This window comes from Gallus gallus, chromosome 6 (assembly GCF_016699485.2).
Source record: "Gallus gallus isolate bGalGal1 chromosome 6, bGalGal1.mat.broiler.GRCg7b, whole genome shotgun sequence".
Classification (NCBI taxonomy): domain Eukaryota; kingdom Metazoa; phylum Chordata; class Aves; order Galliformes; family Phasianidae; genus Gallus; species Gallus gallus.
Window position 1 is genome coordinate 24,423,088 of NC_052537.1, and position 12,273 is coordinate 24,435,360.

Here is a 12,273-nt window from a genome sequence, read left to right on the forward strand (position 1 = left end):
CGTGAGCTCAGCCTTTGTGATCCAGCATGCCAGGAGGACAGGCGCCTTGGCTTCCCTTTTGGTATTCTGCTTGCTTACACTTAAGTTAAAAAGCTACGTGGCTTAATGTCCTACTTTGAGTGTTCTTGCAGAAGTTAATCAAGTCTACTTCTTCCCCCCACACTTTTCCTTGTCTCTTTGCTCCCAGCATTTCCCACACATTGGTAGCTCTCACCCTGACTCCTTTCCTCCTTCGCTACTTTCTTCCTTGTGCTGACCTCACCTCACCCTCAGCAGGGAAGGATGAGTGACTACCTTGGCAGGGTTATAGATAACCCTATTCATTGCAAGGGAGTTGAACTAGATGACCATTCAAGGCCAATTCCACCTCAAATGATTCCATGATTCACAAGGTCACTGATGGGCTAAGAGGGCCAGAAGCCCAGAGCTGCATTATCAGGGACCATGCTCAGGGCTATGGAAGAAGGGAGAAAAAACAGGGAAAAAAAATCCTTATAATTGCATTGTTTGAGATTTGCTACATATTAGAGAAATGCCACAGTGCAGTATTTCCAACAGCAGTGGTTTGCTGTGCTTCTTGCTGTCAGCTGCCAGCCCAAATCTGCCTCTCCAGGAAGATGGTGGGAAAATGGGCAAGCTGCACAAGTCTCTGGCCCATCCCAACGCATGGATAGCAGCTGGAGTTAATGGAGAAGAGAGAATCTAAACAAAGCAAAGGCTGGGCTGTACACATGCTGTATTCTTAGGATAAACAAATCCTTTAGCAAGCACTGTGCCCCTCTCCTTCAAAAGGAGGGGAGAGGAAGAGAAGGAAGCGGAGGTGGTTCAAAGGAATGAGGGCTGTCACAAAGGGAAGTAAGAGGAATATGCTCATGCTACTGTTTCAGCAAGTTACCTTGCATCTGCTGACTTGCATGTGGGGGTGGCAAGCGCCTATGCGTGTTCACTCCTGTGGGCCTATGAGGAGAAATGCAAATTAACTTTTTTATCTCAAGTGGATGCAGGTTTTTTTTTTTTTTTTTAACTTGCATATGCTCATTCCTGAAGATTAGGTCAGCTGTTAGCAGGGCCTTCCCACAAATGAAAGGCAAATTATGGTGGAGCTGATCATGGGTCCTGGGATGCCTCCTCCACTAGTTTATAATATGCGATGATACTTTAGAACACAGTATCTTGGTGTTGCCTCAGCAGAAGAGGATGTAAATATTTAATAGAAAGAAAACATAAGTTCCCGATTCGTGGCTTCAAAGGGAATATTAAAACATGCCTTCTGTGACCCCCTTAAAAAACATCAAAAGGCAATGGAAAATAACTCATTTAATAGTTTATTTCAAATCTCCTTGTGTTGAAGCCTCTCTGAGTTCAGTGAGCTTGTTTTGTTTTGTTTTGTTTTTTAACAGTTCAAGGCTTTTCAGTAAAAGGCACAGTGTAAATGGAAGTTGTGTCTGTAGAGGAACCAAAAAGGAAAACCAAACTCCATTGTCCTGCCTCCTCTGAAGTGTTAGGTGTATATATCTGACTCTCAGGCAGAAAGAGGCACAGTGCCAGAACAGCCTCAAAGCCACAGTCAGCACAGTGTCAGCAATTGCAGTAGTATAACACCTCTCTGGCCTTGCTCTCAGTACAGCTGAGTCCCTACAACGGGCAGTTTGCTGCGGGGACTGTTTAAAGCAGTGTTAAGAATTTAGTTCAGTGATAGAGGAGTAGAGAAAGGGCTGCTCCCCTCATCCCATTCCCACAGTCTCTTGTGCTGCAGTAGCAATAGTGCAGGTGAGTGCATGTAACGTGGTCTTTTGGCTGGCAAGTTTCTTGCCCCCTTTCCCTGGAAGAATTATGCTCCGTTAGTATAGTAAAGTATAATTTTATATATATATACATATATATCGTGTGTATGTACATATATATACAGCACTACATATATATACACACATACATATATATATATACGCATACATAATTATATGTATGTAATTCTGGCTGGGGTTTTGTTCCAGCTTGTCAACCCAAACAAGCAGCACTCTCATCCAGTGGTGGATGAGCAATGCAATGAGCTGCACATAGTGCTGTGGTTCACTGTGAGTGCTGTTCTCCCTTTGAGCCTCCACTATGCTACCTCGCCTGAGAGTTATTCTGCTGATGGTGTCACCTTCCAGGGTTATATTCTCATGGCTGCAACCATTTGGGCTCATTAGAGATTGCCAGACGCTTCAATAAGAACAAAGGGAGTTCAGTGTCCTACCCAAATTTCAACTTAGTAATTACAGAGTGTCTTTCTGAATGCCTACAATGTTGGTAATTCCTCCTGCCTTAGTCTCTCAGTTATTTGGTGTGCTGATGTAGTACTGACCCACTCCTTCCCAAATGCTATTGTATCTTTGTTGCTACAGGAATATACTCACTGCTTCCCTCTTTCCCTCTGAAGCCCGTAAAGTGCTCCAGGACCTGTCAGTGTAACAGGCACTGCAGAACTGCATAAGAAGATACTGGTGTCAATATAAAGGTGGGTGCGTAGGATGGCTAGGACTAACCCTGCCACAGGGGAGACAGGTGAGACTGCAAGAGTCAGAGTTAGAAATATTCCCAGCTCTTCCTCCTTGAGGTTTCTGTTGGTGCTTAAGACAGCAGGGCACACCAGCAGCCTGGAGGCAAGGTGTGCATCTGCTCTGCTCCCCTTATCCCTCTGGGGGCACCAGCAAGATAGTTGTCTTCAAGGGAGGGGTTCCCCAGGTCAGCGCATTGCTTATCAGCCTCTGCCTTGAGGCTGTTGATTCCTTTTTACCTGCTGAGAGTAATAATCCTGCTGGCAGGAATATTCCCAGCAAATCCATGAGCTGCACACCAATACTAGTAGTCCTGCTAGGCAGACTGGGGAACTGCTCCCAACACCCGTCCATCTTAGGAAGCCAAGAAGAGCATTTCATGGCCCTCTGGGGTTGGCCCATTCCCTTCCACCCCTTTTGCCCATTTGTGGAGCCGGCTGTAGAGGGGGAAGCCCTTGTTCTCCCGGTAGATGTAGACACCCGTGATGGCGTTCCACTGGGGGCTTGGCTGGACGCCCTCCACTGGGAACTCCTGCACCAGCTCCTTCTCCTCCTTGTCAAGCGCCACAAATCCAAAGAATTGCTTCACGTTCTTTGCTGCCAGGATCCTGGAGTGGACTTCAGCCGTGCGGCGGAAAAGCTTGTCCTCATTGGAGCGGTACTGGGCCCAGTAGGCCTCCTGCCGGTAGCTCAGTGGTGAGCAGCAGTGCTTCAGGCACTTGGTGAGAAAAACCAGGACGGCAACGATCCCAATGAGCAGCCAGCCAAAGAGCTGAGAGAGAGAGTTTGCGTTAGGACATGTCAAGATGGTCTTACCCACTCCATGTAGCTCTCTTCCTAATATGCCTACCTGGGACTCGTATCTCAGCCTCCGTGTCACCTCATCCCTGAACTTGGTGAGGTTTGCCGGCACGTCTTTGCAGGGGAACCTCGCCAGCACCTCAGCCCCGAACTCCGATGGGAACTTGTCCAGGGTGGATGGCCTGACAAACTCGCTGAGGGCACAGATGTAAGCCTCCCCACGCAGCAAGGAGATGACTGACCAGGTGACAGGTGCCACGGCCGCCCGGCCCATGATGGAGCCGAAGAGGAGGAAGGTGGCAGCAGTGGAGAAGTTCTTGGTGCCACGCTTGTGGCACTCAGCCACTACGTTCCAGGTGTGGTTGTTCAAGATGACGCCGATGAGGAATAGTGCCAGGGCTGGGACACCGATGGCAGCCAGCCCATAGATGTAGTTACGGGCTGGGGAGCAGGGGCAGTGGAAGGCAACCACTGAGAAGAGCTCCTCACTGCCCACTGTACCCAGGGCCACCAGGCCATTAAAGATCATCACATCTTTGCTCTTGAAGAACAAGGAGAGGAAGCGGAAGTTTTCAGCGATAAGGGCAGCCATCTTATTCTGGAGATGGGGGACGAGAGGAGGTGCCTACTGCAGTGAGGGGCTGTGCACCCCACTGTCCACGTCCGAGCACCAAGGGACACGATGATATGGAGTGAAATGACCTTGGGACAGCTGAAATGAAAGGGAGCTCAACACCTTCACTGAAGTCGCTTAGAGCTTGTGTCACAGCCTCTGGAGCTGGCTGCTGCTACCAGGGATACTTCAGAATGGATCGAGGAGGGATTCAGCCTGAGCAATGAGGGAAACCTCAGACTCTTTAGTTTTCCACTAAACTGTCCAAGAGCATTTCTGTAGCAAAGATCACCGAGGGGATGATCATTTCTACCCTTGCCATTAGCACGTTCATGGTCTTTCTTTTGGCTTTAGTCACATCCTACAGAAGTGATTACCACTGGTGATGCCGCTGGACACTTATTGATCTCCCAGGCCTGTAATGAAGGAGGACGCTGTGTTACTGGGGAAACTGGACTGGAGCACTGGGGCATGGATGCGTCCCCAGCCCTGCCACTGACTCACGCTCTAGCCCTCCCTCCTTAGACCTGATGAGTTAATATTTAGTAAAAGCCTGAAGTATGCCAGGGAAACAACAGGAAATGAATCCCATGGGTGCTGCAAGTTTGTCTGGCAGGTTTGGATGCAGGGAAATGCTTTGTGGGAGGACCAGGCAGGAGAAGCATGAATGGGAAAGCAGTAGCTAGGGGCTGAGGCCCTACTGGAGGATGGTGTCCTGCTCCCCTCATGTGCTTTCCCATGTACTGCACATAGTGGCAGATGGCCCCGTGCTAATGCAGTCCTGTTCCCCATTGGGGGTCTCTTCAACTGGGCAAGGGACTCTTGGTGCCAGCAAGAGATGTTACTTTCTGGGAAAGCAAAGCTTATCGTGATCCAATGTACAAACACTGAATACCGGTAGAGCTGGGCCTGAAATTACATAGGAGTTCTTGCTAGGATGGGATGTGGTAGGATGATTCTCTCTCACAATTGCCTTGCTGTCCCCTTAGTGAGTGTTGCTTAGCTAATTTCTTTGTTTCCTTTGCATCTGCCCTGCACCCCTGTGTGGTTTAGTTTCAGGAAGCTTCAAGTGTGACAAAGCCTGCAGGCCTCGGGGTTTGCTGGAGGCAGGAAGGACCTGGGCAGCCAACTAACAGTCCCTGATGGTTTGTACAGCACTGGCAGCATCTGTGCATATCTCTGTACAGCAGTTCTGGGGGAGACCTGAACCCCCAGCACAGCTGTCCCAAAATCCAGGGTGAGATATCCCTGTGCCAGCCCCAGCTACAAGGAAAAGGCTATGGGGGCATTTCTGCAGGTGAGAGAAAGGCATCGTAATTCACCCTGCTCTAACAAGCACCCAGTGCCTTTAATACCTTCCCAGGTTTCCATATACAAAACTCCCTCCTTAAAGCCAAAACCCACAGCCACGTGACAGCAGCTCTGGCCTGCAGCTCTGACTGCTGCGCTGTGTGATGCAAGCAAGAGCACTAAACCTCCAACTTGCCCTGGTGTGTGGCGTTCAAATCCCTGTTATTAGAGCAAGCTGATAAGTAAGGCTTTGCAACCTCTCTTCCAGGGCCTGGCACCAGGGAAAGCAAAAAGAAGAGGAGCTGGCAAGGAGCATGCTGTGTTGGCAGAGGGGTTACCCTTCCTCTGCTGCTGGGTTATGATGGGAGAGATGTGTGGGATGGGAGGGGATGGGAGAGACGGGTGGGATGGGAGGGGAAAAGATGCTTTCAGCAAAGGATTTTTTTAGCAGGCAGCGTTAGTCTTTCCCTGAGACATCTCTGAAAGCAAGTGAAAAAATGCCGTCACTTACTTGGAAAGCTGTTGGAATCCTTCTGGAGCTTTCTCTTGTTGGTTTCTCTCAGGCTCCGAGAGTGGGGCTCTCCCAGCAGCGAGGGGGATGAGCAGCAGGGAGGGTCCGGCTGAGGCCAGGCGGGCGAGCAAAGCAAAAGTGGGTAAAGCAGTATTCAAGCTTGGCAGCTTCCTTTGCAGTGTGCCCTGGGCTGTCAGCTTTTGGGAGGAGGGAGGGAGGAGGCTGTTCTTGGGGCCTGTGCCTGGGTGGGGCGATGAGGAGGCGCGTGGCTTCTGCTGGGTGCAAGGCTGAGGTTGTGCCTTTAAAAAAAAAAAAAATAGGAAGGAAAAGCCGAGAATGAGTCAGTGGAAAAAGCACGTTGGTATGTTTCAGATCTGCGATGCAGCTGTGCAGAGGCTGGCCCTGGAGAGGATGGGGTTTGCCTGCGGGACGGGAGCAATGGATGCCTCGATGGATTGTGATAGGGAAATTCTGGAGCCCCCAGTCTGGTCCGGATGTGACCCCCATGCTCCCCAGGGAATGCTGGTGGGACCGAGGCTGGAACCCATGGGAATGAGGATGGGACTTGAGCTGAGCAGGTCAGGGCAGTGTAGGAGAAGCCCTTCCCTGGTCCCAGGTGAAGGGGCAGGATCTGCTGCTTTCAAGCCTGAGAGCTCGCTGAGCCAGTGGGGAAGATGCCAGTCTGGCTGGGTTTTCTGGAGGAGCAGGAACCCGGCACCACGAGCTCCATCAGGTTTTGTTTCTTGCCTCTGGGATGGACCCACTGTTGTGGATCGAGCAGAGGGGTGTAATGGCTGCGATGCAGTGCTGTGATTTGTGTGGGATAAGCTGTGTTTTTGGGCTGGGTGCAGCCCATGAGCTGGAGATTGCAGCACGTTCCTGTCTGTCTCTGCCTTTTTGCTTTCCACTTCCTCTGTAGACTGATGCCTCGCTTTCTCCTTTCTGCTGCCTGTCCATTGGCTCCAGTTCCAGCCTGCCACAGAGGCCAGAGGCTCCTTCTCATTTCCCCAGCCTCTTTGTCACTGTGTCCCCAGGGTTAAGCTCAGTGCTCCTGCGATGATCTCTTCAGCACAGGCAAACCTTCAAGTAACACCCATATTCTCCTCTGCCCAGAGCAAACCTGCGCTAAGCCAATGTCTGTGGTCCAGCTGAGATCTTTGTCCTGACTACTTCTCACTCTCCGACCTGGGTTTGGCTCCAGCCTTACCCCATCCCTGTGTGCTGGCCCTGGTTTTTGCAGCAGTGTGATGCTGGAGTGCCCTGTGCCCCATGGCAGTCTCACACCTCCACTAAGAGCCCCATTACCAAACACGCTCCATACCAGGACCACAGCCTGGGGGAGCCACACTGCATCCCTCAGTGAGGGGTCTGCTCCCAACAGTGATGAGATACGTCCCCAAAATCCAGAACAGCTGCTGGGACAAATTGCCAGCAAGGGGGGAATCGCCCTGCCTGCTCTGCAGGGACTCTTCCAAAATTGCTGCATGGAGCAGAGCTTTGATCTCAAAATCTAATCTGAAACTCCAAAAGCTTTTCTTTGCAAATGCACGTAGGTTCCTTGGTATGTGGATGGAGCCGGCTGGCCCCACATGCTGATCACAGCTGTGGTGGGACTTGGGGTACAGCTTCCTGGGTGAGCCATGAACAGTGCTGAGGTGCAAATAATGGGAGTGGAAACCGCCTTTATCTTTTAATCTCCTTTGCTTGTAAATCAGGTTTTGTACCTATTAATTTCTGGGCAGGTGCCTTAATTACAGTTTGGGGTGTGAAGATTAATGATAAATCTGTGTCATGCTCCTTTCTCCCGGGAGTCAGCCACATTCAGCCTTTGACTATGGGTTGGTTCATGCTGCAAAGCAGCTCGAAGAATTCCATTGTCATTTCGTCCTTTGTTCTTCTCTCCCCACAGCCTCTGTGGAGTTAGGCACCAGTAATTAAGGTTTATGTTCATGACAGTCACCTCAGTTACCAGTGAGCCATAATGGGTTGGTTTAAACAAGAACGCAGGAGAAATTTCAAGGGGATGAGCATTTGGAAAGGGGCGCAGCAGGAGTAAAATTTGTGTTTCTAAAAGCTTATTTTCTCCTGTGTGTTGCTAATGCAATGACAGCCAGGAGTGAATGGAGACATTTCCATTGCTGCCTCCAGGCTCTGGGTTCCGTCATCTCTGAGCTGTATGGAAATCAGTGCCCGCCCGCTGTTGCACAAGGTTGGTGCTGCACCCTGCAGCCATGTGGCTGACCCAACTGTTCCTCCGTAGGCTGCGGCCGGCCCAGTGCCAGTCCCACATGCTGCCCCAGCTCCTCGTCCCTGTGCTGAAATAAAGAAACCCCAGTGGTTTTATAAACAACCCTTATGATTCTTCTGCATCGAGCCTGAATGGTAAGCCTGAAGTATTTATTTGGAGCTGCCTTCTCAAACAAACACCTGAGCTGATGTATAACGTTCATCTTCATGCCTGAGAGGAATCCAGGTGAAGCTGCAAGAATGGAGCATCCTGCAGAAAGTCCTTGGCAGGAGGGTCAGCCTGGCCCACACCTCTCCTGGTCCAGGCACCCCATTCCAGAAGCTTCCCCTTGAGCTGCACCCGTGACGCCAACCACACCGCTCCCATCGCAACGTGGGATACCCCTTCACTGGTTTATTTTTTGCATCGCCTTTATTTCAAATCTTCTCATGGCCTGGAAACTGCATGTGTGTGTAGGGGTCGGTGCATGGGGGGGCTGATGGGGAGACAGGCAGCCCAGCTTGATTCTTTGCTGGGGACATTGCAATACTGCCCAAATGCACAGCACTCCTTGGCGTTGCAGGGAGCTCTTCCCGTTCCATCTCTGTCACAGGCCATGGAGTGCATATGGTGAAAGAAAGGAAGTTTTACACATCTGTGTCAGCAACTGCTTCCACACAAACCTGTGACATCGTGCCACGGGATGCACAACATGCCCCAGCATCCCCAGGGCTCATCTATCACATTGAAGCCTTGGCCAGCTGCCTTGTTCAACCCAGAGCTCATTGCCTGCATTACGCAGGCTGTAGGGCTGCATATGTGGAGCAGATGGGGTCACCTGGGTGCCAGTGCTGTCCTTTGGGTGCTTGTCACCCCACAGTTCTTCTCCCAAAAGCGTGGCTCTGCTTTTGCTCACACCCCGCTGTAGTAGACCACAGCCTCCCGCCGGGGAGCAGGGGGCTGTGTGTGGGGTTGTGTGTGGGGCTGCCATTCCCCAGCCCAGCCATTGCTGCTGTGGGGTGCATCTGGGTGGAGGTGCAGCGGGGGTTTGCACCTGTGCCAGCTCTTCAAGGCTATGTTCATGGTGTCCCAGTCGGTGATGCCCAAAAGTTTCTCTGAAGCTTCCCCAGCATCCGTGGGGGCTTTTCTGGGTGGGTGGCAGTGAGTGGCCGTCAGGTCCTTGCTCATGCCCTGGAAGAACTGCTGGATGCAGACCTTGGCAAAGCTCTTGGCGTGCTCTGCACAGGTCTCATCAAACAGCTTGCGCTCGATGTCGATGTAGTGGGACCAATACCTGCTCTTCAGGAAGACAGCTTGGGTGAAGCAGGGCCGGAGGGATCTGACCAAGAATGCCAGCGTGGTCATCAGCAGCACGAAGCACCAGCCCAGGGCCTGTGGGGGTGAGTGGGGGATGCCAGATCTGTCATGGGCAGACCATAATAACCCTTTTTCCCAAGCTTCATTTTTCTTCTGAAAATAGGGATGATTCCTATCTGTCCTAAGGAACGCAGGGAGAGCAGCTTTAAAACAGGAGAATACATGCAATGGGAGAGTACTGGACCATCCTGATTCTAGGTGTGGCCAGAAGCAGAGAACTTGAGAAGAATTAAGCACAGGACAAGGAGTTATTGGCACTTTTTCATCTGTGGTTACCTGGTGTGGCTAATAAACACATGCTGGCTGTTGCCTTTTAAGCAGCAGAGGCAACTGGCCTATGTGGTTATCAGCTCATTGCTTACATGAGCTATAGCTAGCGCCCAGAGCAGCCATAGGTTAACAGTGGGTTACATGAGGTGGTGGCAGCCATGGAGTAACAACTACATCTGCTCCCTCTGAACTTGCCCTAAATGACTCTCTTGGTATACAGCTCCACTGTGCATCACTATCCTGGACACAGGTCCTTGCTCTGGAGCCCTGCCACATGGTCACCTCCTGCTGTCCATGGGAATGCTGTTAAGGTGAAACCTGCCACTGTTGGGATGGAGCAGAGGGGTGCCCATGGCCAGGGAGCCAACACCTGGACCAGGCTTGGTGGAGAGGAGTCCAAGAGGCTGCTGTGAAGGGTACAACTTGTCACCCTGCAAAACTGCCCATCTCCTCCTGCAGCTTTATTTCAGTGAAAAGCCCCCCCCCCTAAGGAAGAGCTAAGGCTGTCAGCACCTAACCTTAAGCCATCAGAGAGGGCACGGCTGTGATGCCCCTTACCTGTGAGATGCAGCGCAGGTACCTGACGGCCACTTCATTGGCGATGAGCTCCTGCCCATCGTAGATCTCCTTGCAGGGGATGCGGGCGAGGACCCGCTTCACCTCTCCCTGGGGGAGGCCACGGTGGCTGGCATTGCCCAGGGCCTCCACGGGCAGTGAGGTGCAGAAAGCACATGTGATGCACTTCCCATCCAGCAGTGTCACTGACACCCAGACGGCCGGGGCGATCATGGCCCGCTGCACCATGGAGCAGAACATGTAGCGCAGGACGGCTGCATCCTTCTGCCGCTGGCCCTGGGGCCGCCTCCACTCCTCAGCCAGCATGGACACGTTGTTGTTCAGCACAAAGCCCAGCAGGAACAGGATGAGGGGAGGCACCAGGAGGACGCCCAGCCCGTAGGCCAGGTTGTAGCGTGGCAGGCAGGGACAGTTGAAATCAAAGGCTGAGTACAGCTGGGCGCTGGCCAGGGCCATGATCCCACAGATGCCACTCATGAAGGACTCCTGGTTGGACTGGAGGAACTGGAAGACCATCCGAAACTTGTCCATTTTCCTCCTGAAACAATTCCTCCCCTTTTGCGGTCCAAGCTGAACCTTTGGTTTACTTCATTCTTTCAGACCCTCTCTGCAAAGATGGACATCAGCAAGTCTCTGTACAGTTCAGCAATTCACTTACATGCTCCGACAGCCCCAGTATTTAATGCAGGAAACACAATCTTTTTTATTTTTATTTTTTCCCTGTTTATTTTGCTGCTTGCAGAACTTCAAGGTTTGTGTCCTATTGCTCTTCCTCGTATCCCTGGGACCTGGGTTGTTTCTCGTTTGCTAAATCTGGCTCCATTCTTCTCTACGTCCCCATTTCTGCAGTCTCCCTGTCACCAGTCCCCTTGGCTGCTGGGCACAGGTGCTGCCTTGGCTGTGCTCTGCCCAGAGCAATCTGTGCCCTGGCAGGAAGGGGACGTGCTGATTGGGCTCTGTGAACCTGCTTGCAAATACAGCAGGGCAGCTGGGTGCCTCCCACGGTGGACAGCATGCCCCACCTCTGCTCTGCTAACACATATGGAAAATGGGGCTCCAGAACTTCCCCCTCAAAATCTGCATCATTCAGAACAAACCAAAAAGATTTTGTTGTTGCTCTCCTACATCTCGACTCCCATCTCACAAAGCAGCTTTAGAGCATCACGTTGCTCCTTCAAGCTGCCCAAAAGATAATGTTTGAAATATTTGGACTCCAAGTGGCCTTAAACATATTGCTGCAGTGCTGACCACCAGCAAGGCATTCATTCCCTCCAGCCTGTCACCACTTGTGCTACTGAAATGTGTGTCAAAGTGGTACCACCACAGAGGTGATCACAAAGCACACTGGTAACACCCAGTGAGTCCTACCTCTGCCTGCTGCAAAGGGGTTAATTGCATGATCTCATCAAACGGAAAGAGATTTGCCTTCATGAATATAGATGAGGATTATTGTATCTCTAGCTAGGAGAGCCAGCTGGCTTCTCAGCTCACCTGGTGCGTGGCTTTCTGAAGGGCAGTTTACATCAAAGCTGCCATGAATCAGCCTTGTAAATGCAGAGAACTTTTTTTGATCTCCAGGAAATCTTTCGTTAAAGATGAGTGAGGAGCCTGAGTCTGTTTGGTGTATAGCACCAACAGTTCTCATGGAAACCAATAACAAGTCAGTGGGGTTCAAAATAGGGCTCACATATGTCGATTTTGGTCTCTCTTTCCACATTTTTGTGAGAGAGGGCCTTTTTTTTGGTGAGCTTCCAGCAGGAAGCTCACTCCGACAAATTTTCTGTACAGAAACACCACGACCCCATCTGCTTGTGCTTTGGAAACCAGGCCTGGCAGAGGTGGTGCATGCCCAAGTCCATCCCAGCCTGGTGTCCTGCACCTGGATGCCAAGTCAGACACCATGACAGGGAGCTGCATAGGGCTCTGTGTGCCCCAGTCAATACAGGAGATAGAGAGGAGCGACAGGAAGGTGGTCGGGATTCCCATATCACCGGGAACGTTGATGGTGGGATGGGGAAAGCTGTTCTTGCAGTCAGCATCACTGTTTCATGGCCTCCTGGTGGGTGAG

General features: G+C 51.4%; 2 protein-coding genes across 2 annotated transcripts; both read right to left on the bottom strand.

Moving 5' to 3' along the window:
- Window positions 1-1,309: 1,309 nt before the first annotated feature.
- Window positions 1,310-5,950, bottom strand: CALHM2 (calcium homeostasis modulator 2). Its single transcript, XM_015288735.4, has 3 exons — window positions 5,756-5,950; window positions 3,391-4,370; window positions 1,310-3,312 (listed from the first exon to the last, which is right to left on the bottom strand). The coding sequence occupies exons 2-3, from the start codon at window positions 3,931-3,933 to the stop codon at window positions 2,896-2,898; spliced, it is 960 nt and encodes a 319-aa protein (XP_015144221.1). The 5' UTR covers window positions 3,934-4,370; window positions 5,756-5,950; the 3' UTR covers window positions 1,310-2,895.
- A 2,217-nt stretch (window positions 5,951-8,167) lies between these two features.
- CALHM1 (calcium homeostasis modulator 1) lies at window positions 8,168-11,226 on the bottom strand. The gene is made up of 2 exons (XM_015288733.3): window positions 10,188-11,226; window positions 8,168-9,374 (listed from the first exon to the last, which is right to left on the bottom strand). The coding sequence occupies exons 1-2, from the start codon at window positions 10,734-10,736 to the stop codon at window positions 8,895-8,897; spliced, it is 1,029 nt and encodes a 342-aa protein (XP_015144219.2). The 5' UTR covers window positions 10,737-11,226; the 3' UTR covers window positions 8,168-8,894.
- Between the last annotated feature and the right edge of the window lie 1,047 nt (window positions 11,227-12,273).